The sequence below is a fragment of the Nymphalis io genome, chromosome 6, assembly GCF_905147045.1.
Source record: "Nymphalis io chromosome 6, ilAglIoxx1.1, whole genome shotgun sequence".
NCBI classification, from domain to species: Eukaryota; Metazoa; Arthropoda; class Insecta; order Lepidoptera; family Nymphalidae; genus Nymphalis; species Nymphalis io.
The window spans coordinates 14524352-14552074 of NC_065893.1; the positions used below are offsets into that span (position 1 = coordinate 14524352).

The 27723-nt window shown below is 33.4% G+C and overlaps 1 protein-coding gene across 1 annotated transcript; it reads right to left on the reverse strand.

Moving 5' to 3' along the window:
- Positions 1 to 22619: 22619 nt before the first annotated feature.
- Positions 22620 to 26523, reverse strand: LOC126768895 (protein artichoke). The gene is made up of 2 exons (XM_050487300.1): positions 23646 to 26523; positions 22620 to 23292 (listed from the first exon to the last, which is right to left on the reverse strand). Exon 1 carries the CDS (start codon positions 26176 to 26178, stop codon positions 23707 to 23709), a length of 2472 nt encoding a protein of 823 aa, XP_050343257.1. The 5' UTR covers positions 26179 to 26523; the 3' UTR covers positions 22620 to 23292; positions 23646 to 23706.
- Between the last annotated feature and the right edge of the window lie 1200 nt (positions 26524 to 27723).

Genomic DNA, 27723 nt, shown 5'->3' on the forward strand with positions numbered 1-27723 from the left:
CACATTCGTTTTGTTTACGTTTATTTTAAATCGAAAGATTTATGATCAGTAGTTCAACGCACACTACAATGTCAATATTAATATAAATATAAATAATATCAATATTAATATTTTTCAAGAAGTTTGGAGTTATTTTTTATAAATCGCTGAGTATTTTACTACTATTTCAGAAACATTAATTATGATTCGTTTTAATCATAAAATTATGAACCTCAAAATTATCTAGAAATATTAAAGCAAACATCACAAAAAAAAATTTACGTTGTAACATCGTAATGACTTCAAATATATTTAATTAATATTATTTAATTTGACTGAATAACTATAAATTATTACAATATAAGATAAAGCGTCAAATTTATTAGTAAAGTAATATATAAGTAAAGTTGCTGAAGTTAGACAAAAGACATCGCCAAGTTCTGTCAATTGAGATAAAGGGATGTAAAATTACGGGAACGGTAATGTCAGTAGTAAAGCAAGTTTCTCTCCGAGACTATGGGCGCTGACGAATAATAAACTTGATAGTAAAGCCGACCATAGACGACAGACAACTAAACTCGGTCACGATTACTATTTTCATTAAAAAATCCTTATGTTATATTTTTAAGCATTATTTTTATAAAAATGTATATTTGTACACTTATTCCTTCGCGTGGTTTCATCGTTAAGCAGATAGGAATACGATTCCCATACGTTTTTTTTCCAATTTATGGAAAAAAATACGTTTATAGGATATTGTGCCAAGTGGCTAAGGGTTGACAGTGTTAACTATTTCGTCATCGACGTGCGTCCCATCAATTACAATCTACATTGAATAAAGTAATTTGAATAAGATCAGATATTATAAGAGTGGTGGAATAAAAGCGTACTTGTACTTGAAGCACATACTTATACACTATAATATTATGTGACCAAAATTGAGCAGGATCATATTTTCATCTATAATCTATAAAATATAAAGTAAACAAGCGAATAAATACTTTCTATATATTGGAGCCGTTGTCGATTGTTGTCGCTAAATAAACGTCAGAGACAGCAGAACGTGATCATGAACACTGAACAGTATTCCCACCTCTCTGTCCTGTTGGGATCTCTGTGAGTGTCCACTAACTTTTCGTTCCCGAATTGCAACATAAGCTTTTCCTGAAATTAAAATATATATACATAGCACTTAAATATACATATAAGTATTTATAATATTGTCATATGTCTGTACTCACCCTTACCCGTTAGGTAGTAGTCATGAGATATTTACTGCTGTTACGTTCCAATGTGTACGATCCCTTTATTTACAATTCAAGCGATGTTAAGCCTAATGAACCGAACAACAATTATGAGAATGTTCTTAGGGTTCCGCAGTAAGCCATTTGCTGATCCACAACAGGAAACCCTTCTTCTTAAACATTTTAAAAACTTGCAACTTCTTATTTTTTATTAAAAATAAATATTTTGAAAATTTATGATATATTTCCGTTGTTAAATAAAATTAAATGTTAACTATACGACTGTAATTATTTATCTATCGAGTTATTTGTTAAGGACAATATACCTAAAGATAAATTTTATTTATTATTCGTGTTTTGTATTTAAAAAAAAACATTTAATATATAAACAATTCAACATACATTTATTATTTATAGTTACATAGGTCAGTAGTGACCGTAAATAAATAGAAAGTTGTAGTGCCGTGGTTACGAAGTTTATTTGTAAAAGTGCGTTGACAACCATAGACGTACACACGTACACGTAGCTCCCTTGTTAAGGCAAGGAAGGCGTATCTTAACATATTTGCTTTCGTGTATTAACTTTGCTATTAACAATAAATAAAGTCCTGTTTAGACATTAATAAGATTCCAGTCCAAAGAGTTAATTAATTTAAGTAAAATAATTTCATTCGTATATAACATTCGAATAAGTGGTTGCAATATTTATATGCGCCTTTTAGTGAAGTAACAATCCATGAATTTCCTACAGCCGGACTTATTCCAAAACGCTGCTTTTTTATATCCTGGTACATTATTCACACTATGCCATCTGATCCCAAACTAAGCAGAGCTCGTACTATAGAAACCAGACAACTGATATACTACATATACTACTTTTCTTTTATAAATGCGCACTTATATAGATAATTACACCCAGACTCAGGACAAACAGACATGTTTATACACACAAATGTCTGTCCTGGGTGACCTGCGGCCCGGAAGGCAAGTACCTACCTACCACGCCAACCGGCTCGTCAACTTCGCTTCGTCGTGCTTCGCTGTGGTTTGTTAGATATACATATGTATGTATATGTAAATAAATGTGGCCAAATTTTGAAAAGTTAAGATGTACGTGTACTATCTGTTGGGCCATTTTGGTCTTATTTCTACACACTTCCAGACTCCGAGAAAAACCCAATCACCAGCCACTAGACCGACGAGGCAGTCGAGCAATTTGAAGTTAAATTACTAATAAAGATATGTTCATATTTTAATAGTATTTGCTGCTTGTACGACCGAAATATAAATTCAAACTAATCCTTAACTTTATGATTCAGATAAAGGTTATTATTTATATTTTATGTCTACATAGAATGTTTTACCCAGATGTTGTAAAGTCTGTCAATAGCCAATCGATAGATTGACATAACAATATTTTTTAACAAGATGAATTTGTTACAATATTAAACAAAAATCATCGTATAAGATTAACAACGAGTGGATTACATAAAATATAGTCAGAATAATAAGTCTGTTTTCCTTCGTGGTAAACGTTGGCTAAGAATTATAAAATCAAAACTGAAAATTGCAGCAGAAACTTTATATTATTACCAAGTTTATTATACTTATATTATAAATAGCGGTTGCGCAAGTTGTATTAATGAAAAAACCCTTTTTCCTAAAAAATATACTTATTTCTGTCTCTCTATTAGAAGTATTATGTTAAGTTAAAAGTATATTTTATTAAGGCTTTATTGCACTCTTACTTTTTAATTTAATTCAGTCAATTTCCATATAATAATCCAATAATACTCATATCAAAACTGACTATAATAATAAAGCATGTGTAGTCAATTATGTATACAAGCTTGTTATGTCTATGTAAACAATATATTATCGCTGATACATAATTACTTCACACAAGATAATTTAGTTTCATTTGCCTAAAAAAATAGTTTACTTTGCATAAAATATGTGCTTATTGTAATAGGCGATAAGTGGTGCTTTGTTGTAGAATAATTGATGAGTATTATATTGATTAGTACGAAGATTAGTACGAAGTATCGCTACCCAATAGTGTTTTTAATGTCACCGGTACTATAGTGTTTTGTCTTGAATTCAAAACTTCAGTAGATTCCCCATCATCACTAACTGAGATACTCAGCTCCGCAGCATCCGAAACCGAAACAGCCTGTGAATGTCCCACTGCTGGGCTAAAGGCCTCCTCTCCTCATTTTGAGGAGAAGGTTTGGAGCTTATTCCACCACGCTGCTCCAATGCGAGTTGGTGCTCCGCTCCGCAGCATGCGCTGTTTGAATTGGCAGACAACTAACTGATAATGCTCGATTAGAATTATTTGTCTAGTTTTTTGTAATTTATCTTACGGGTAACTGTAACGGTACATATTTTAAAACTGTTTTCTTTTTACCAAAATAAGCTGTCCGGCCTTTTTATAGACTGTAACACAAGACTTCATTCGGGATGTTTTAATCAAACAGATTACTTATAGTTGCGTCACAATATGTTTTTAACAAGTTGTGTAAGCATAACCAACGTGAAGGTAAATATAACACAAAGTTTCGAGCCCGCAAAATCATTACATATTCGATTCGATATTTTTAGCTTTGTCTATTAATATATTTCAACATCGTGCTTACAAACATTAATAAATAAGGCTTTATAGACAACACAAAGGTATATACCAATTTACAGCAATTCAAAAATGTTATATTCAAAAATGTTGTATTCCGAAGACAGATCATTCAAATATGTTTTTGAAAAACTAAACGCCCGCGCCTATAAGTCCAAAATTCTGCGTCTAAAGAATGATTCGATAGAAATTAATTAATTTTAGGCACAATCAAATCGATTTCGAATATTCAGTTCTAAGTCTGCCTTTTAAGCACTACTAAAACTACTAGAACCATGAGCATGACATGACAATATATCATGTCATAACTACGTAATAACAATCATCCCGACTATCTGCCGCATGGAATTTCTTCATTTACAGAATTATATTAATAACGCTAATAAGCTGGACCAAATCGATTCATATTAATCTGATCTTTAATCTATTTCGATATGAATCTCGAGCAAATCCTCGAAATCGTCAGCTCCCAAATCACAACGGCACATCACTAATCCTTAAAAATGTATAGAAAAATCGCTAATTAGACCATGAAGAGTCAAGTCGGTTTGGTTGTTCGATATGATACTCATCCTACTTAAGAGCAAAGAAATATATCGAGAAAGGAAAAGTCATACCAATAATACTGCATCACAAAAGAATCTAATTTATTAACAGAGCACAAACGATAAGGGTGGATAATAGCTTTGTCTGATCAGAACACAATTCGACTAATAAATAATATGAACAATAGCCAATAAAATTAGATAGCGCTGACTGCTAACGCCAATCGAGATGAATTCGGAACATTGTGACCCACTCTTGAATTGGCTTCGTTAACATTAATGAGATAAGATAATTTTACTGGTGGTAGGGCTTTGTGCAAGCTCGTCTGGGTAGGTACCACCCACTCATCAGATATTCTACCGCAAAACAGCAATACTTGATATTGTTGTGTTCCGGTTTGAAGGGTGAGTGAGCCAGTGTAATTACAGGCACAAGGGACATAAAATCTTAGTTCCCAAGGTTGGTGGCGCATTGGATATGTAAGCGATGGTTGACATTTCTTACAATGCCAATGTCTAAGAGCGTTGGTGACCACTTACCATCAGGTGGCCCATATGCTCGTCCGCCTTCCTATTCTATAAAAAAAAAAAAAAAAAAAGCAATACTTACAATTATTTCTACCGATTCGTCCTTTAGACTTCTGTATTATTTCAGAAATATTACATTAAAAGTTCTCTTTTAATTCATTTCATTTATAACTATTAAGAATTTACTTCTATGAATGCATCCAGGGAATGTTTCCCTACTTCACAATAGCAGGGGACTGAACAAATAGCGACCAAGCAAGGGGTTTTTATGCAGACATAGTCATCTTCGTATGGTCAAGATGTCATTATTTCTAGCACACCAAGTTTAACGAACATTTTCGTTTATGTATTTGAAAATCTCTAGAAAATCCATCCCATCCATCTATACAGTCATCTGTAGCAAATGTAATATTACTTGATTTAATTTAAGTCAACCTCCAATACTACACTAGAGCACTACTAATACATATATCATTTTTTTATTTCAAATAAAAACAGTTGTAGTCGATGTTATTGACAATATTTAATCATATTGCTCAGACTCTCCCGTAACCGGATGAAATCTCTTACCATGCTCTTACAAGTTGTCCTTTTTTATTTGTTTGTTTTCTGTTTCATATTATTTTTTCTAAATCTAAGATTTAATATTTACTTACGACATTGTGTCTACAATACCTGTTATGTCCTAAGTAAAGATTTGCTCTCTTTATTTTTCTTTTCTTTGTTTCAAAGTACACAATTTCTAGTGTTAAATATTTTTACAAGCTATTAGTAAAAAACTGAATTATTAACAAAGACAAAATATATCCAAACATATTTTTTTAGCAGCGTGGTCCTTAGCCCAGCAATGGGACATTTACAGGCCAACTTTATTGTTATTTTTAATAGCGATTATAATATGTTTTTTTTATTATTATTTTGGTCGGTTTTGTGTACTACTTTAAAATAAAAAAATTGATCGCAGTTAAAACCCGAATAATACACATATAACGATTGTGAAAGCTTAAAGTTGTTAGAAACAAGTTATTCGTTATTATTATAGTTATACAAGTATATAAAATTGATAACAAATCGTTCGATTCACTGAAGTCTTAGTAATATGTAATAGTATCTATTAATAGCAATCACGTCTTCGTACGTTTCCGTGAAGGGATAATTCAAATCACTCAACACTTAGTTCTAGTTTTTATCGCGGTCTAGAATTTAAAAAAAACGAAACAAACTTATAAAAAGTTAAGATAAATCATTTGGTTTAGTAATACTTCGATTCGTAAAAATACCTCATTGAATATAAAACATTATACACTGTCGACAATGTTAACGTCGGTAGGTAGTGCGTCCTCCATACCATAACGGGATAAAATTTTATAAAGTAAAAGTCAAGAATAAATAGGAGCTGACAAAAAGCTACTCCGCTATCCCCGGCACAAGTAAAAAATATAGGAGGAAAAGTTCCGAACACAAAAACTCTGACTCCATTAAATATCAAGTAAAGCCGTCCGTTCTATACATACACTACGTTTTATAAATTATACTTCGCGACGAGTTAACGAATGTTTGTATGAAGAATTTAAGACGTTTTTACAAAGCTAGAATGGACAAACTGCTTTAATCGTTCACGTTTCGGCACACGCTTATTTCAAAGCTCTATCGCAACCAATCGCCCTTTAATCATTCCAGTCTTAGCTTTATGTCATACAAGTACATTCTCTTCGACAGAATGCATTCATTCGTTACTTTAAAAACAATATATATATACCTCTCTCCGTCCACTCATCCCCAACCGTTCGCAATTATTTCCACAACATATACATTTAATCCATCCACATTTGTATGTCACATTTACAAATAATCTTCATACGTCACATACACATTGATAACCTTAAAATAGTAATTTTCTTTTATTATTGTTTTTCTTTTTTTTGTTAATAATAATCATGGCTTGATCAAATTCGTCCACAACTGTCACATTCATCGGCACCTCAAACTTGTAAGCTAGCCACTACACCAACGAAGCTTTTATTAAACTATAGAAGGTAAGGTTTTCCCCAATCAGTTTCAACATCGCCTGAAGTTGTCAGAAAGCGACGTTATCTTAATATCAAAATGATCCATCTAATTCCGTGCCAATAATAGTAAATGGCTGAACTCGATGAAAGGAGCTAATTAATTTGCGCAGTCAAAATTATTAAAATACAAAACGCCGTAAAACACACTTTCTATACAGTGTATATTAATCTTAAAGAGCACGACACACGCCCTATTTTTCTTTGAATGGTGTAGAATCCAGTTTGAAATTTACGCTAGCTGAGTCAGAAAGGAGTGAGGTTGCAGCAGGAGCCGAAATGAATTATTCAGGGTCGTTGAATGCAGCTTACCTTTCGAGGGCAGGAGACCTTACGCCTTACTTATGTACGTATGCCCCTACAATTAAACACGAATTAATTTCAAACACATTCCATCCAGTACAGAAACTTCACATTTAAGTTTATAATAAGTCTGTTTGTACGTCGTGGTTATGCATATGCATATGCATAGCTACTACGTACTTTACTACTGCATTATTTTTAATATAATATATATTTTTAATACTGTTGAAGACCATGGTTCTAATGGGCATATTTTGTTTATATAATATTATACTAATACATAATTAAGTACTTAACTTAAATATTTAAAATATTTTTAATAAATTATGTGGCGTGTTAATAGAATATTTTAATATAAATATCTGCATAGTTCTGAAGTTAAAGGAAGGAAGTGTAAAATGGTTCTTCATTTAAACTATACTTACAACTATATTTGTACATAACTAATAACGTTATATTCTATATTAAATTATATATTCTCGAGACAGAAATATACAAAAACTTTATTCCGCGTCTGTTCACAGTTCTCACGTAAAAACGAGGACGAGCACATAAATTGAAAAAGACAGGATTGATAAAAGTTTCAAAGTATGTAATGCGTAGGGCTCATAATACTTTAAGGGGCATTAAAGTGAACTTACTTTGGAACACAACATCAAAATGCGCGTGTGTGTTAAAACACATTAAAGCAAATTAAATTAATTTGAATCGACAGAATAATTAATCAATTAAATAATATCGCAGTCATAATTATCAAACGAATACGGGACGACATTACATTGCATTTATAATGTATCAGCAAAATCATAAATACAAGTGAATATATATAAATCTACATAAAGCATATATTATTACAAACTAGTACATACATATAAACGAATAAAAAACCTCACCCGCACTGACGTACAGTCTGATTCGACTCTATTGAAATGTCGCACAAAAACCCAAATACAATCTATATGATATTATTAAAAACTATTTTTTATTTAAATTATATTCTAAAATGATATTAGAAAAGCTTCTTAAAGGAAAACATCGCTAAAATTTAAGGAGTACATTTAATGCAAAATAGATATTTTATATTATAGGTAGGCGTACGGGCAAATGGGCTACCTGATGTTAAATGGTCACCATAGGCACTGGCGATGTAAGAAATGATAAGTATTTCTTATATCGCCAATACGCCACCAAGTTTGGAAACGAAGATGTTATGTCCCACGTGCCTGTAGTTACATTGTCTCAATCATCCTTCAAAACGGAATACAACAATACTAAGTATTGCTTTTTGGCGGGATGGAATATCTGATGAGTGGGTGGTACCTATTGCACGAGATTGCGCAAAACCTTACCACCTCGTGTTGTTAGTCATAATTTTTTTCCCACATATAAAAACATTTTTGCAGTTATAAAACAGTAACAGTTGAGGGAAGTTAAAAGAAGAAAAGGAAAACGATTCGATATGAATGAATGTGAACTGTAATCGAATTAAAACAGAGGAAGTTGCCGTACAAATAGACACAATGTAAAAATCAGAGCGTATAGATGTTACGAAGGCAAATAAAGAGCGGGAGACGGCGGCCGCGTCTGTATCGCGTCACAATTGGCTCGACGACTCATTGTTACATAAAACAATGAAAACCTAAAAGCCTTTTTGTCGACATTTCTTATCCCGAGCAATTCCTGTAATATGTAACAAAAGAAGAGAGATTTCTTTAATTTTTTAAGAATCTACAAAGAACATTTAAAATATTAAGAATTCTTTATAAGATTCTACTTAACTAAGGCTTACAGAAAACATTTCTCCAACTAGACTTGGCTTAGCCTTTATAAGTAAAGATTGAAAATCTTTAATTTAAGGACCTTAACCTTGTGAAGCTTTGCCTTCACACTGCTCCTATGTGGGTTGGTGCCTTGGTGGGTACGGATTTGCCAGATTTACATTCGAAACATTAAGACTACTACTAACAAAAAACTAATTACAAACACAAATTAAATACATACAATTCGCAGTGTTCTCTTTTCGAGTTTGAACCTGCAGACGGTCACGATCCACGTATTCACTGGGCCACCTCAGCTTCTGGTCCAAAGAACTGATATAAATATAATTTATATTTACTTAATATTATTAAAATTACGGTTACTGCTTATATATATGAGTATATACATATACTGTTCCCAGAACATTCAGTACACATTTTGTGATCTACAAAGCGCCCATACGTTTTTTTTTCGTACAGCAACAGACACAGTAACCTCCTCCTCTTCCTTTTTTAAAGAGAAGGTTTGGAGCTTATTCCACCATGCTGCTCCAATGCGGGTTGGTGGAATACACATGTGGCAGAATTTTAGTGAAATTCGACACATGCAGGTTTCCTCACGATAGTTTACTTCACCACCAAGCACGAGAGGAATTATAATAACAAATTAAGCACATGAAAATTCAGCGGCGCTTGCCTGGGTTTTAAATCACGATCATCTGTTAAGATTAATGCATTCTTACCACTAGGCCATCTCGGCTAAACTAAGCGGGCGGCTAGTACAATTTGACTAAAATTTTGTATTTGGACAAGGTTGTGCTTTTTGAGTTTATCCATATAGGTCTTTCCTAAAAAAGAAAAACATTTTCTTGTAATTAATTATATTAGAGCACAAGAAGCTCGGTCGCACAGATTCTATAGCATAAAAACTTGTCGAGAATATACAGACATTAAGTAACAATCTGTGTATTTTTTATGAAAAAATTTTAACTGAAAAATCTCGGGAAAAAACAGTTTTTTGTTTGTAGCTGACGAGGTTTAGAATTTAAAAAAAGTGTAGAGAGTGTTTTGGTGCAAGGTGACTTAGTGACTAAACACGTATGTTACCTCGCGATCCTATCCTCGATATCCTTTCACCACCGATGAAATGAAATATGAACTTGTGTTTATATAGAGCACAAAGACGCCCGTGGTACTTGCCCGGATCTAAAACACTAACCACTAAGCCATTTCGACTTTTGTCAATTCGTAGATGTATATTTTGCACACCTGCAAACGTTCTTCATTACAATTCCTAAGGTTGAGGCTGGTAAGAATGCTTTTAATACATAAGTAATACCTTAAGTCCGATTAAGGCCGAAAGTTCGACTAGTGTTACCATTTATATTTAATGTTTTACAATAAAGTGCTGAATATTTAAAAGATTGTTATGAAATAATCTCAGTGTGAATTCTTTAAGACCAAAAAAACTACGCTTCAACTAAATTGATGTGTGAATATTAAAGGGAGCGTTTTAATTAAGCGCTTTTATCGGAGCTTAAATAGGGGTTGGTGATTAAAACCAACAAGGATTAACGACCTTTGTCTCTACAATTATGATTTATTAAGTCAGCCGTGTAACAGTGCTGAGAGAATAATCCTGCGCTTACAAAAGGTAATTAAGAAGTAAAAACAATACTACATAATTGAATGGATTTTAATTACAAGTTTTAGGTTCCGTGACCTGCAATAAGCCTTCTAATGGAGCCAGAGCTATGGGGTTTTTTGCTTATATTTTTTACAAATTAAAATTGGCATCAACTGGATAGTAATAAGCTAAGCGGTGCGATTATTGATAATAAATATAAATAATAAATTTTTCAACTGAACTAGAACTAGCTGGCTAGCCTAACTGGAGAAGGGTGCATATTATAGAGTACAAACGTGTGCGCAGACGCAGATATATTATCTATTCCCTTAACCTCATCGACTCATATAAAAACAACAAAAACATACATTTCTTTTTTTTGAAAATTCAATAATATTTTTAAATAAAAACATTTTCTACAAATTCTATTCGATTTTACAAATAGATTATGGGATATAACATAGGTAGTAGAAGAAAAACAATTACCTACTTATGTGGTTCATAGCAGGATTGATATAAAACCTCAGCAAGCGCGCGGCTCCGCTCCGGCCGGCGATTACGTGTATTGTTGTAATCTTCGCCTTCTTCTCAAGCTAATTAGACTCATGAAAAGGGCTTTCCAATATTTATGTTAAAATTAATTAAATAAAACGATAAACTAAGGGGCGCGGTGCGCATTGATAACGCGGACAGCGAATCCATGCTGGAGACTTTATATGTCCATAGAACTGTGAGGCATCGAAAAGATCTGCACCCGTACGTAGTTGACGTATTTAAGACACGTACGAAACGATTTGCTTTCTCGTTTCTGATACGCACCGCCAAGGTCTGGAATACCCTCCCAACCTCCGTTTTCCCCACCACCTACAATGATGGTACCTTTAAGTCGAGTGATTAGTCATCTTCTAGGCAAGCGCGCTCCATCTTAGACTGTATTTCACTTTCCATCAGGTGTGATAACACTCAAGCGCTAGCCTATACATTTAAAAAAAAATACGCGGGAACAATGACTTTGGCTGCTTTCTTTGGCCCGGTACTGTAAAACTGCCTATTTTACAACTCAGGTCGCTACTAAAAACTAGAAACTTTTATTAGCTTGACCTAGGATTTGAACCCGGGACCTCGTGAACTGCAGGCGTACAATTAATTACAAAGTAATTTGACAGTTCAAATTACTGAACATATTTCTGATTATCAAACATATTTCATATTAATGTCACGATACACACATGATATTAAAGATTGTTTTTAAGTAAAACATTTCTCTTTTCATCCTCTTAAAGCCATGTTCTACTTTTGCATTTGAATACATTACGAACCACCAGCTTTACTTTTAATTTATCTTGACGATTCAAACAAAAAACGCTTTTAAGGACTTACTCTAATAGACTACAGATTGCGTTACTTGTATACTTACACTGTTTTTGCTTATACTAAAAAAGCTTTGCTAACAATTATCTGTGAGTTTTATATTAGCCGGGCAGGTAAATGACTGTACCCCATCTGATTGTAAGTGGTAGTAGAGTTCAAACGCGACGACAGCCAGTACAGTCAGAAAGAATGTTCTACCGCCCGCCTACCGCAAGATGCCTCCTCACGCCTCATTTGAAGGAATCTAGATTGTAAGAGGAGGGGAACATTGGTAAAGTGGTAAAGGGGAACGCTGGTAAAGCATTTCATTTTTTGGAAGTAATCTTTATAGTTTTTACTTAATTTCTGGAAAAACTGAATCACGCTATCAATATTTTCTGTGACAATTGCTATATAATACACGATATTTGTGCTCTAGCTAGTTATTTCTTTTCTGGTATTTTTCGTCTGGGTAGGTACCAATCACTCATCAGATATTCTATCGTTATTATTGTGTTCCGGTTTGAAGGATGAGTGACCGAGCGTTATTACAGGCACAAGGGACATAACGTCTTAGTTCCCAAGGTTGGTGGCCATTTTGTGGCTCGTCCGCTAATCCGTCCGCTAGTCCGTTATTTTAAAAAATGATTCAATCATTTAACTGTTGATTTTTGGAAAAAAACTATTTTGTTTCCTTTTGAAACATAAAGATCATTATATAATTATTCATGTTCTGTGAGTCTGCCGTTTTTGTTAAAATGTATTGTAAAAATATAGATATCGACTCCATACTAATTTTCCCTGCTTTTCGTTTTCATCCTGATTTTGAATATGCTTAAGTTCTACAAATCTTGTAAATGTTAACTTCAAAAGAATTTCACCGGAGCGTTCGTCTTCAAAAAATCCCGTCGTACCCAATTGAAACTTGCAATGGGAGTTCTTTTATCTCTCCTCGTACAAGGACAATAGGTAAGTTAAAATTGGATTTTAGAAAATCCATCACCGAGAGGATGAAAGGGGGATGTACGGAGGTGATGTTAATATTTCAAAAACGAATACTCATGTGTAACCACTTGACGTAATGATATTTTGACAACGTGTTATGCATGTCGATTGAAATGTTATTTACAAATTATTACTTTTACTTTTAGAGTTTAGGAAAAACTCTATATTCTATTTTCAATTAAGAAAATTTTCTTTGCTAAAATCTAAATGTCCTATATTCGAGCAAGCTCTTCCATTAACTACCAGAAAATGAGGTGTGGCTTTGTTCAACAATGGGTCATCGACAGTCGGTTTCGTTATTGAGCGTCACGGTAGCATGCGCAAGTGATCCGGGGGTGCTAATCGTTAAGACGGAAAGGATACCGCTTGTGTTTTAGTGGGTATTCTGATGTTCGGGGCGCACTCGGCGCCTTGAACACTGGCGAGCCCCCCCTCCCACTGTTCCCGTGGGGGAAACGCATAATGCGTTTTTCCAGTTAAAAAAAGGTCGATTTCGTTACGCTACGTTTAACAAATTCTTGCTTTAAATACTAGAAATGTTCTTTAAAAAAGACAATAGAAACAGCAAAAATGCTGACAGCATTTTTTGCAATTCAATTCAATTTGAATAATTTAAATTAACTGAGAATTCTAGTTACAATTTCATGTGTTCAAGATTCTGATTTATGTCGAATCATCGAAACACCTCCCAATAAGAACAGGTGTTCATGCGCACACGTGGTAGCCGAGTAAGCCAGCTTAATTACAGACAATGCTAGTAAGTACTCGAGCAATGCCTATTCATAACTGAAGCTTATAAATAGCTACAGGCTTTACCGGAACTCCTTACTATTATACCAACACTTGGATACAGACGCTAACGATGGTATATCGTTGTCGAACACAGACATGTTCGCTCGGAGATTGTAGCTTAAACCGCTTAAGAGTATATTGGAAAAACTGAGAACTACGAGTACTTATTTCATCAGCACGTGTTTTGTGTGTACTTCACTTGTTTACAGATTATCTTTATATCCATTAGATACATTTTACCTGGAACATTTTTAATTTATTAGACTAAAATATTTTATGTGAAAAATATTATTTACATTAATTGTAACAATATAAAAATTTAATACTGACGATCAAGATCCCGTGATTGACAGCATTAAGGTATGATTTATAGAAACATTTTTCACAATGTATACATAAATACACATAGGTACCTATATATAAACTGTAAGAAATGTATACAATAGATATAGGCGACATTGATCACCAGTTATCTGTATAAATTAGCCAGCGAATTCAATTAATTCGAAAATAGATTAGAAAATATATAAACTATATTTCAAAATTTTGACAGAGATCAAAACTGTTTTTAGTAAATACATAAAAGCTATAAATATATGAGAAAGCAAAATCCGGATTGAATAATTTAATTGTAATCTCAATGTTGGTAGCCATCGGTGTTAGTGGAGTGGGTGAACTCTCGAATAAATATTGGAAGTGGCCGTCGTTTGAAGTCTATTTGATCAAACACCGCAAAATAATGGCAAGGGTATTTTACATCAGGCTTATTCGAATTTACGACGACAAGAATATTATGTACTCGTACTGCATTACCGACTATTTGTCTAGCAAATCTCTTTTAATGCATTTTATTTATTTGTAGTTCTTATTAAAGGGCCGGCCTCTACAGGAACAATTAATTCGTCTTCAATACACAAACGTTGATATGATAAGTGAATTTTTTGATTTGTTGGTGGTTTTTTTTCATTTAACAACTCAGCAAACTCAAGTCTGGACACGTTTCATTACCTACAACTGATGTCTCATAGGCATATGCGTCGTTTGAAAAGAATAATAGTAAATAAATAAAACAAATGTTCTCTCTACACACTGACCGTCGGACACCGATGAGCAGAAAAGAACTATTATGTTATACATTCGTTTTTAACAATGTATCACTCCTAAACTTATTGACTAAAATACATAATTTTAAGTACTTACTTACTTTTTTTACTTACATAATTTTATTTCAATTAAATAATATATCAATAATTTTCAAGGGCGTAATGAAGGAACCCATGATGAAGGGAAAATAGCGTTGCATGACATCATCAAAAATAATAACACGCAAATGTCAGTCATCACATTAGACGGTAATACCTGCCAGTTATAATATTGACTGAGGCTAAAACTCACGCGGAGTGGACGTCTGCGTATTCTGGAAGAACAAAATTAATACAAAAAATAATGTATTTTTTTTATTATGACAATTAACTCCCTTGAAGCTTTAAATTTTTATAATAAGTACATATGTGTTGTTTTATACATAATTTTATATATAAAACTTATAAAAATATATAGTGTTTTATATGTAGTGTTGTCTTATATATGAATGGTAAATTGTGGATATGAATTACCTTTACTGCTAAGCTGTTAAATGTTGATATAATTTTAATACCAAAATATTTTCAAACAATAGACTCGCGACGATAAAAAATATCGATTTCTAGGAGAACTGTAGTTCTCGTTTATTTATATACAAATACTTTATCCGTGGCTTCGCTATCGTGGATTTTATAGGATGAAAAGCCTACGCCACATTCCGCCCTTAAGCTGTCTATGTATCTCTGTGCGTGATAGGAGCACAAACCAACAAACACACTCATAATATTAGTAGGTAGTTGTCTTGTCAACGCACTTCGGTACATAACATTCATAAATAAAGTTCTTTAGTTTGTGCTAAGCTTTATTCTTTCACTTTATGAAAGTGCTTTGGTCTCGTCTTATAAGTTCTTTATATTTAATATGTTTAAATAGCAATTGCAGCTAAATACTATAAATTAATACTAATAACTTCATTAGCTAGATTTCTTGGTTCCAGGGCTTTGTGCAAGGCCGCCTGGGTAGTACATAGTAGATGTACGAGTATCATATATTGTACTGCCATATATCAATACTTAGTAATGTTGCGTTTTATTTTGAAGGTAGCCCATTAGCCCGTTGACCTATAGTATAATAGAACTGAATCACATACGCTAAGATATAGTTATTATCATTCAAGAAATATTTTAATCGATATCTACTAAGAAGTAAACACCTACAGACTTCATTTTATTTTCAAGATCTGGCGTGGATTAATTACGTTTTTGCGGACAGAGAATAGATTTGTTAAAAATGAATTAAATACAATACATATGATCTCGTAGTTTACTTTTGTAATAAAGAATATTATATGAATTAATAACAAACTTACTCTTCACTAAATTTGACACGGATTGATTTAAAATATAAACTGTAACAGAATAACTGACTAAACTGTTCCAGTTTGATAAAAAATTCTTAAAAGTGACTTAAATCGTTCGGAACAAACTTACAATAATATCCTTTACCTTTGTACACCGCTCTCGCTTATTAGAAGAAGATTACGATACAAAGAAAGTCAATTAAAAACCCGTACGTGATTTCTAGCGTTTCGTTCTACCGCAGCCGCAGCCGGCTAAACTTGTCCCTACAGTTTTTAATTACGTGACCGCACTGCTGATAGCGGTTCATAAATTCAACATTGTCTACAAATAAACTTACTCGGGATAACACAATAACGTATCGTTTCTCTATTTCATTTGCTTTTATGGGATTAACTTTTGTAATATATTTATTAATATTGGCCGGAACGCTTTGTGATGACTTTTTCATTTGTTCTGAATAATATTATCTAATATGGTTCTTACGCCATCTCCGTTGAATGATTGATGATTGATGATGTTGATGATTCTAAAACAAAACCTGTCATGGATGGACAGGACAGCACACGAAAAAAAGAAGGTTTTTAAATATAAAAAAGATAAAATGTAAGATTACAGAAAATTATTGTCTAGAAATTTTCATATCGACATTTAAAATATAATCTTTCTACCCATTTCAAAGTCAGGCGTTGACATCATTGCTTCATAATACAATTAAACAACGTGACAGTAACATCTCACGCGATGCGATTACATTTGGTTAATTCCACGTCACTTATTCAAATTTAGTTTCAAACTTAAAATGTTTCCTTGCAAAAGTTTCTGTCAATTATTAAAATAGATGTAGCTGACGCTTCTGGACATCTGTGCGTGGGCCTTGAATCTTACATTAAAGCTTAGGGATAAGAGAGATAATAAATTAAAATAATCGAACAATATTAAATATTGCTCTTTGGCGGTAGGAAATTTGATGTGTGTGTGGTACCTACGCAGGCCTGCACAAAGCCCTACCGCCAACTTAATAAACTGCCCGTCGGACGTACTGACCATATTCAGCATTCGCAATTGTGAGTCGACTAGTCCACATAAAGCATTCGGCGATGCCACTTTACAGTGCTTTAAATGACAATACGACGTCATATTTTAACCAAAGATCCAAATTCTTATGAGATATTTTTCTTCTCAATAAAGACTCTTTAACAAGTTCGTTTCCATTCGTTAAGGATTTTATTCCTCTTCTTTCAGATCAAAGCATTCGACATTTACAATTCTAATTTGCTCATAGACTTTTTCTCCCAAACGTTTTGTGGGTTAAGGCGATATTAATTTCCAACCAACTTCGAAATACCCCTTATGAAAAAAATAAACTCATCAGTAGAAGTGTAAATAAGGTACTCGTAATATTAAACAAGCCTTCGTCTTACCTCGTTTGCAGTTCCAAGATGACGCATATATATGATGTTGGTTTTCAAACAATAGGTTATAAAAATAAAGAATAAATAACATTATATAGCGCTTGTCATATCCTGGTAGAAATAATAAAGGAGAATAAATGACAACGATGTAGTGGCTCATCAAATTAAAACGCCACCAAACTCACAATTTTTTAAATCTTGAGCCAACAAGTGTCAGCGTCTGTAACAAATGAAGTCCAACCGAGGATTGCAACTTCAAACACAAAAGATAAGGCAAGTAGTACATAAAAGTGCTTTGAAGGATTAAGCAGTAAAGGATTACACTATAACTATGCAGTTTGCTTGTTTCGGATGCTGCAATTCCAATGGTTGGAATAAGTTCCAAACCTTCATTTCAAGAGGAGAAAGATAGAGATAGGGAATGCATTTACTAACTCTTTCTGTGTATAAATGATCTCGACGTAAATATGAAATGTAAATTAAGGTGATTCGGTATAAGTTGTCTTGTCTTTACGTATAAATGATAAACGCTAAAAAGCGTGAGGTTATGATTAGTTGATTTCCATATGTGATATATAAATTGAATTGTAAATTGCTGATTATGTAATTTATTTTGAGAAACAAAAAGAAGAAGAGTAACTACTAAGTATATTTTTATTCACTTTATTTTCAAAAATTTAATTAAAGACGAAACAAATTCCTCATCTTCACGTTTTCTTTGTACAATGCAAATCGAAATAATTAAGATTGTACGTCTTGTTTTTTAATCGTCCATTTAACAAATTTACAGGACTTAATGAAAGGAAAATGTTTCATTAATTGAACACGTGCACCTTTTCCATTAATGGAGGTTTAGGAGCACTCGTACATTCTGTCTCGTTCTGTTGTTAGGTTACTCGTTAAGCCCAAGATCTTACCCTAAATTCTTGGAAACGCAAATAATTAATGTCCGTTGAATTCCAAATACATTTAAGGAGTACGCTTCCTGTTTTAATAACGAGATTTTTTTCAACTTTCCCGGGATACTTTAAACGATCACACTATATTTTAAGGTTCAATAAACAATCCTTACCTGGGTGGAGCCCACTATGCCACCAACATCAATACTATATCACTATATTTCGGTTAATAATGGGTGAGCCAGTATCGCAGGAACAATCACACTTACATAAATATTCCAAAGTTGTGAATATTTTTAAGTTATAGCATAATTGATTGAATAATAGAATTCTGTTAAACAAATAAAAAGTCGAGATGGCCCAGTGGTAAGAACGCGTGAATCTTAACCGATGAACGTGGGTTCAAACCCGGGCAAGCACCTCTGAATTTACATGTGCTTAATTTCTGTTTATAATTCATCTCGTGCTTTTCGGTGAAGGAAAACATCGTGAGGAAACCTGCATGTGTCTACCGTACCGTAACAGCCTGTGAATGTCCCACTGCTGGGCTAAAGGCCTCCTCTCCTCTTTTTGAGGAAAAGGTTTGGAGCTTATTCCACCACGCTGCTCCAATGCGGGTTGGTAGAATTCACATGTGGCAGAACTTCAGTGAAATTAGACACATGCAGGTTTCCTCACGATGTTTTCCTTCACCGTAAAGCACGAGATGAATTATAATCACAAATTAAGCACATGAAAATTCAGTGGTGCTTGCCCGGGTTTGAACCCACGATCATCGGTTTCATGCATGTGTCTAATTTCATCGAAATTCTGCCACATGTGTATTCTACCAACCCGCACTGGAGCAGCGTGCTGGAATAAGCTCCAAACCTTCTCCTCAAAAAAGGGAGAGGAGGCCTTAGCCCAGCAGTGGGACATTTACAGGCTGTTACTGTACTATACTGTTAAATAAATTAATCTTATTTATATATTTATATAGTTTATCTTCCTCATTCCTGAATACTGTGTTGACTTTACAAGTCAAATTGAGAAAATGTGCGCCTAGCGATCTATCCGCTGTCCGTACTTAATATATCTAACATTTTGAGAGCAACAAACTACACAATATTAACTCGAATTAAAAGGCAATTACAATGCCTAATTGTTGATCAATGCTATATTACGACAAAAAATCTTGCAGAAATTTAAAAAAACAACAAAGTTATAAAATAGACGACGTTAAATTATTCTACCTTTTCAAATTGCCTGATATCATATATTACGCTAACTAGAAGTCGCGTGCGGAGCGGGGGGGGGGAGAATTAATTAACTAAATGTATACGAAACAACTTTAAATTAAATTTATTAATTTATTCGTATTAGATCATTTTAAAGGATTATCATTTTAATTTAAATTGCTTTGACATCTTTGCCATGGCCTGCAGAAGTCAATGATAATATTACATCAGACTTTATAAAATTATGATTAATAATGTTTTGATTATCCAATTCAAGAAAATTTATATTATATAGAGTTATTTAAACTTAATCATAGTGTAGTACAACAATATATTCACACCATTGGGCCTCCAAAGATTTCAATAATAAATTAGCTTATTTTTGTTGCTGATATTGACCATCGTTCCCTGACCATCTCTTGTTATCATGTTGGTCAAACTATTGAGATAGTTAACGACACGTTTTTGCAACAAAAATCAAGACCAAAAATTATATAAAAATTAATAAAAGTAATCCCAGATTTCTTGACAATAGTACGCGTATTCGGATTTAAAGACAAAAAGTATAACGGCGAGTGTAACACTTTTGACAAAGCTATATTAATTAACAAATTAATGATGGCATAAGTGATGATGAGTAAACTTATGTATATATTATTTTTAATTTTGTAAATAGTGTTATTTAGTTAGAGTTCAATTAGCAATTGAAACACATTAGTGATTGGACACAAACACTGATTGATTAGATCACTTGATATTATTGTATTGATTTGGACACGTGTTAAGTACGTTTTTTGCAACGCAATTAATTAACAATCTTAGATAATAACATTTTTTTTTTTGTAGCAGTGTTTCTACAGTAATAAAGAATGTTTTGCAACTGTCGGCTTCCACTATAATGAGACCACAAATTTCTCAAAATATCAGAACCTTACATAATGTATCTTGCCGTGCGTCCTAAGTAATTATGTGTGAATTCTAAAACTAAAACTTACCTTAATAATATTAGTTAAATCTACCCAAACACACGTTTGACACAAATGACTTGATTAAATAACACACAAGTTCATTTACATAAATGTAAGCGAGCCAACCTGAACGCGTTCAGTTTGCGTGAGCCTCTCGACATAACCCACTTAGCCAAAAGGTATCCTCCACCCTCGATCCACCTCGTCCTAAATACAAACTCACTCTCGCTACTTCAAGCTAACTATACCCACTCGCACGCATTCGTCTTACAACTGAAGCTCACATGACTTCTGTATTATAATATAAAGCGATAAGTTTTGTTCCTTCATACACAATTCATTTAAAATTATGTGAAACTCGCTCATAATGATTATTTTAAAATAGTAATGCTAGCAATAGCGCCAGTGGTCCGCATCAAATCTGCAAATTTAATATGTATAGTTACAATAATATAAAATTCCATTATTAAATCAATAAAAAATATTTCAAATTTAATACTACTACTCTATGCAAAACCCTGAGTCTAAAAACGAAGTACGTAACCCTTAGTATAAAAATAATATTGTCATAATATAAGAAACGCTGCACTGACTGTCATGTTTATTATTATTATGTTTGCTCCGCTTTCAATTGAGTTCATTGAGAAAAATTTTAAAAGATCATTTAAAAAGTGTTGCATTTACAATAGTCTCAGTAGTGATACATTCATATTTTATTTTTCTATTTGATATGTACGTCAGTCAAGGAGAGTTATATCATTAATTTAAATACTAATTAAAAGTACATATGAATTTTAAACAAATAAGAAATCTTAAAGAGAAGGTGAATGTTGTTAGGATTTTAATTCCAGTGCGCGTTGGTTGACTTACCTTTTTAGTAGAATTTAATTTATTATATGCAAGTTTTTTCACTATATTTCCTATTACTACCGATCACGAGACAAATTATTGCCAAAAATAAAGTGTCATAAATCATCCCCCCTTCACAGTGTCCACTTAACTTTGTATATAATACTGAAGTTGGTTTTTATACAATTTTAAATGGTAAAATAAAAGACATAATTTATTCAATCTATTTATTATCTTGGCTATTCGTTTGTACACCGTAAACTACAGTACGTAAAAACATATAACTACACACCATTGTCTTCGAAATTTTTATATATCGATTTACAACCTTAGTTTCACAGTAATGCATGAAATATATGATAATTGAAATATTAAACGTGACCAGTATTATCGATGAAGCCAAATAGTCGTGAGTAATATGATGACCATGAATAATAAATACGCCATTTATGTAGTATATGCCGAACTAATTCCAGACTAATATTTGTGAAAGAAATACATTTCGTATAGAAGTATGATTCTGTTAATATATAATCGCCGAATGAGCATGATCATGAATAAAATATAAATGTATGTTTGATTCTCTTAAATGTAGATATCATACACACCAAAGTAAGGACTAATTATACTTAAATTATCATGAAAAGAACGACGAACAAATATTTTGGCACGTATTGAGTCAACAATTAAAATGCAAACTTTATGTAAATAGTTACTCTAGAAGAATATATAGGGAAGACATGATCTTTGCAAATTGTTGGCGCAACGCTTATCCTACATAGAGCCTCGTAACACGTCACGTCAAGTATCAAGACATTACAGCAGACATATGTATATAAACACACATGTAGTATTATTAACATCACATTTGACTTCAAAACGTATTAAGTTTTATCTTTACATATTGTAACCCTTTTCAGATAACGAGATAAAATGAAAAAAACACCTAGATCTAAAAATGTTACTACACAATGGTTCAAAATATTACATTCGATTTTAATATAACATAAACGCTATTTTAAGTGGAAAAGGTCGTAGAATGGCATAAGAACTGAATATATTATAATCTCAATATCCATTAAAATTTTTATAGTAATAGTAATAGTATTCCAACCCGCACTGGAGCAGCGTGGTGGAATAAGTTCCAAACCTTCTCCTCAAAAAGGGAGAGGAGGCCTTAGCCCAGCAGTGGGACATTTACAGGCTGTTAATAATAGTAAATTTAAATGTCATGTTCACACACGGCCTTTTACACAAACAGTAACGACGTCTGATCCTAACTTCCATCGTCTAGAGCAAAGAGCAAATCTTGCGATAACAATTTAATTACGAGCTCACTGAAATGTTTCATGAATCGTGGACGTGCTACGAACAGCCATCATTATATATAAAGTACATAGAATTCTTCATAGTAATATATTTACAGTTGAAATAAAATCTTTTCTTGACAAAAACGAGAGCTTTATAAATGTATTTTACAGAACCTTGGCTTACAAGTAACGCTTATTCATTACAATCTACTTTGATTTAATTAAACGTGTTTACATTATGTACAACAGTTAAAACTAATCTAAGCTGCTTAGATTTTTTCTCTATTTGTACTTATTTCATAAAAAAATATGTACGTTCAGATATATCACAAACACTTCCACGCTCTGCAGCCGACCGCCTTAAACTGGAACGAAAATTAACTAATTACTTTAAAAACTGCTTTGCGCTGTAAAAAAATATCGTATCCCTACATTTGTTAACTTTGAGCTTAAAGACAAATAACGTAAACATAACATGATATCAATTATCTTCCTGAAAGTCCTTTTATTGTTGTGAATACAGGTTGGGAAACATAGCAGCGTGTAGTTTGAAAAAGATTGTACACACTAAATTACTACAATAATATACTACCCTTTTATTTTCGAAATACACGTACTAAAGTTATTGCATTATATATGACAAGAAGATAACATTTGTTCAACTTATTATAAAGTGTGCGTATGAAAATTAAATAATTGTTTGTGCAATAATACTCACATGATTGCTACGTGAGTAGAGAATCGCATTCAAAAGGCGTTGGGTCAGCTGCACGTAAGTGTCACCAAAACACTCCCCCAGAAATATTCGACACTTCTATTTGGTCCTCCGTATCTACATTCCAAGCTCTGAGTTGTCTTCTTTTATATCTGAGTCGAAAACTGACCCAGAGTATTAATGAAATCAGTATTAAGCATATCACTGCAATCATACCAACGTATTGAGCGTAACTGGTATGTGTATCTTTATATGATGAATATTCTAATCTTACGTTTGGTTTTACTGTATTCGTCTCAGTAACATCCGATTCTTGATAAATATTACGTTTCGTAGTCCATAGCTTAGATTCTGCCATTGAAAGTGGTGTATTTAATCGTTTCCTCGAATTCTTACCACTACCTACATCTACCTCTTGGTTATCGTTCTTAGGTGATCGTGTTGATAAAGGAACATAAGGTTCAATATCAAGGAACCTATGGTCGACATTGAGTTGATCATTCTGAACTTTATTTTGATCGAAAATTTTTGACGATTCCCTCATCTTGACATAAATCGATTCATTTAAATAACCATTCAATATAATTTTATTTTCATTTCTCGATGTCTTTAACTCATCTTCTTCTTGTAGTAATTCTCTATCAATTTTTCTGTGTTCCGTTTTATTTTTATTACCACCGGTTATAATATCATTGTTATGTTTAGGAACTGAACTGTTATAGTTAGGTTTGACCCTCTCACTTTTGTTCAAATAGCCATAATATCGCAACAGTTTATTTATCATTTCAGTACTATATAAATTAACTGGGGGTAAGCTCTCGCTGATGGTAAATGTTTCGGGAAATGTACAATTGTATTTAGACATTTCAGGTTTTGCTTCTAAAGTAGAGAAGTAACATGTTTCACCGTAAGAAACACTCTTATTCGAGTTCATCCAATCCGATAGCCACAGTTCATTAGTACAATTTATAATATTACCATGTAACCTTAAGGTTTTCAGCTGTCCTAAATAAAACAATAAATCGTTGCGAATTTGTGTAAGATTATTCATTCTTAAATCCAAATACTGTAGATGCGAAAAAGCTGCTAAAGCCGCTGAGTCAGATAACAATTGTCTCGCTAAGCCGGGACTAGATTGAAGATGGAGCATTTGCACGCTCTCAGGCGAAGATAGAGGAAACGAGCCATCTTGTTCAGGTACAGATATATTTAAATTACAGAGTCTCAGATCTCTCAGGGACAAAGGTCCATCGAAAACACTCGATGACAACAACTTAATTGGATTATTCGATATGTCTAACATCTCTAATGATAATAAATCTTCAAATATCCCATCTTGAATGTATTGTATTTGATTACATTTTAATAACAAAATACGTAAATTAGGTAAATCTTTAAAATCTGGTTTAGTAAGATTTTTTATCAAATTCTCTTTAAGCGATAGATATTTTAGCCCATCTGGTAGTGATCTTGGTACATTAGAGAGAAAGTTTTTATTCAAATTTAAAAACAATAACATTTCTAGTCTTCCAAGGGAATCATCTTCAATCGATATAATCTTATTGTCACAAAAATCGAGTGATTGTAATAAAGGATAACTATCGAGATCCCCGCATCTAATTGATGTTATTTTATTTCCAACAAGAGACAAAAAGCGCACGGAATGGGTGAACGCTTCAGGAACTTGGCAAAGGCCGGTTCTCGATGCATCGATTTGTTGGAGTCTGCGGCCGGTACCAACTAACAGTTGGGTATCCAACTGTGTAATTCCTAAATGCGGGTTATCTGTTAGGAGCAACCGTGCGAGATTCGGCAATTGCTGTAGAGCTCCCGGTGTCACCTTTCTCAAGTTGTTATGCGATATATCCAAATGTTGAAGCAACCAATTATTAAAATAGTTATCGTGGATGTACTGTATGTTGTTCCTGCTTAAATTTAGATGTTGAAGGTTCTTCAGAGGCGTGAATACATTTGTCAGAATTGTTAAATTATTTTCTGACATATCCAAGGTTTCTAATTTTGAAAGTCCAATAAAACTATTTTCATTTATTTTATTGATGTGATTTCTTCTTAATATTAGTTTTCGCATGTTTATAAAGCTATTAAATAATCCTTTATTTATTGATTGCAATTTATTCGACGATAAATCAATTTCTTGAACGTTGTTAAATTTAATATTCATCCGTAGCCTGCTAATACTATTATTTGTCATCGTAACAGAATAGGTATCTAGCTGAGGAAAGTCGAAGTCGATCGTGCTCGTATTGCACGTACTTTTATACTGTATTACAACTTCCGCGAAAGTTTTATTACTTTTGTTTTGTATCCAATTAAACAGCGTCGAATCGTTCTGACAGCAAACTTCCACGTGATATTTATTTACGCTTTCTTTAAGAGACACGTTGTAGGAACACATTTGACATGACGTTGAATTATTTTTACATTCACATATTTTAGGACAAGCCGATATTAAATTTGTTACTTGCCACATTATTATAAAAAAAAGTAGAAAACATTCCTTAAACATAGAAGCCATTTTTTCGAAAAGTGTTCTCACTTAAGCAGGATTAAAAACTAGATAGCACTGAAGTTGGCGTAATTGAAACTTGTTATTCCGGGAGAGAGTGCGACAACAGTCTCTTTGAACGTTGCGTAAGTGAAACATAGTTGTCACTGTAAGTTCACGTCACAGACACTTTCAAGTCGTCACAGGCTCGAGCGCTCCACTCTCACTCATGCTCATTTACAGCTCACCTGAATTAGATCAAACGCAGCGCTTTAAATAGCACGAAGGGCGAGACACGTGCTTGCCGCGAGAGGTACGGAACGCATCGGAGGCGGTCGTTTTTCGTAGCGGTATCGTAACGCGTCGCGCGATGTCGGCGAGATGTCGCGAGCGGCGAGCTGGCGCCGTCGAGTCTGGCTACGAACTGCCTGAAGCGACGGCCACTCGCGCGGCGCCGGCGCTCTGTGACTCCGCTTACAACCCTCACAGGCTCATTTTTATTTAGTCAACTGACTTCTACGCCGCCACTATTTATATCTATATGTCATACGACGCTCCCTGATACGATATTTTGAGAACGCAAGTATTTGGAAGTGTACGCTATATATCTCCGCCCTGTTCGAGATTGCTCCCCGATGGGCATTTTCAGGGGGAGCACATGATTTAAGCGACCGGTAAGTTATCACAAATAGCTTACCTTCGTGTCACCAAAATATAACGACACAAACTATTTGTTTTAATCTTCAAACAACAAAAAAATGTTTTAGTACATTATGAATTCGTATATAATATTACTGGTGCTAGGCCTTTGTGCAAGCTCGTCTGCAACAGCAATACTTGATATTGTTGTGTTCCGGTTTGAAGGGTGAGTGAGCCAGTGTAATTACAGGCACAAGGGACATAAAATCTTAGTTCCCAAGGTTGGTGGCGCATTGGCTATAAGCGATGGTTGTCATTTCTTACAATGCCAATGTCTAAGGGCGTTTGGTGACCACTTACCATCAGGTGGCCCATATGCTCGTCCACCTTCCTATTCTATAAAAAAAAAGTATAAAAATGACGTAGATGATGAAAACTTTTATAGAATAATTAAGTTACATATATTACTTATAAATAACTTCATAATGGAATCGTTTGGTTAACAACATTTTCCGCCTACATGTGATGTACACTTAACATTAAGGAAATTACAACTAATGGAAGGCATTTGATCAATTAATATCATGGAAATCTTAATTCTAATATTCAAATAACATTTACAAAAGTTTCTCTCAGGAAAGCTATTGAAAGGGTCGTTATTATGTCCTTCAATTTGGATTATTTCAGTCGACCCTCCTAAATATTTTACTAACATAACATTTTTAACGAAATTATCTTAAGACTTTGATGTTTAATATAAATCATAGAAAGTAATATGTTCGTATTTATTATGATCTGTTTACGAATATAATGAGGTTGAATGAGGCAGCAGAACTTCTGATCGGGAACTTATTTTATATTCTGGTCTCAATGAGTGTAAATACATACTTGCCGTCGTAGACGCCTTCTTCGAAATTAACTAATTAGGTATTTTAA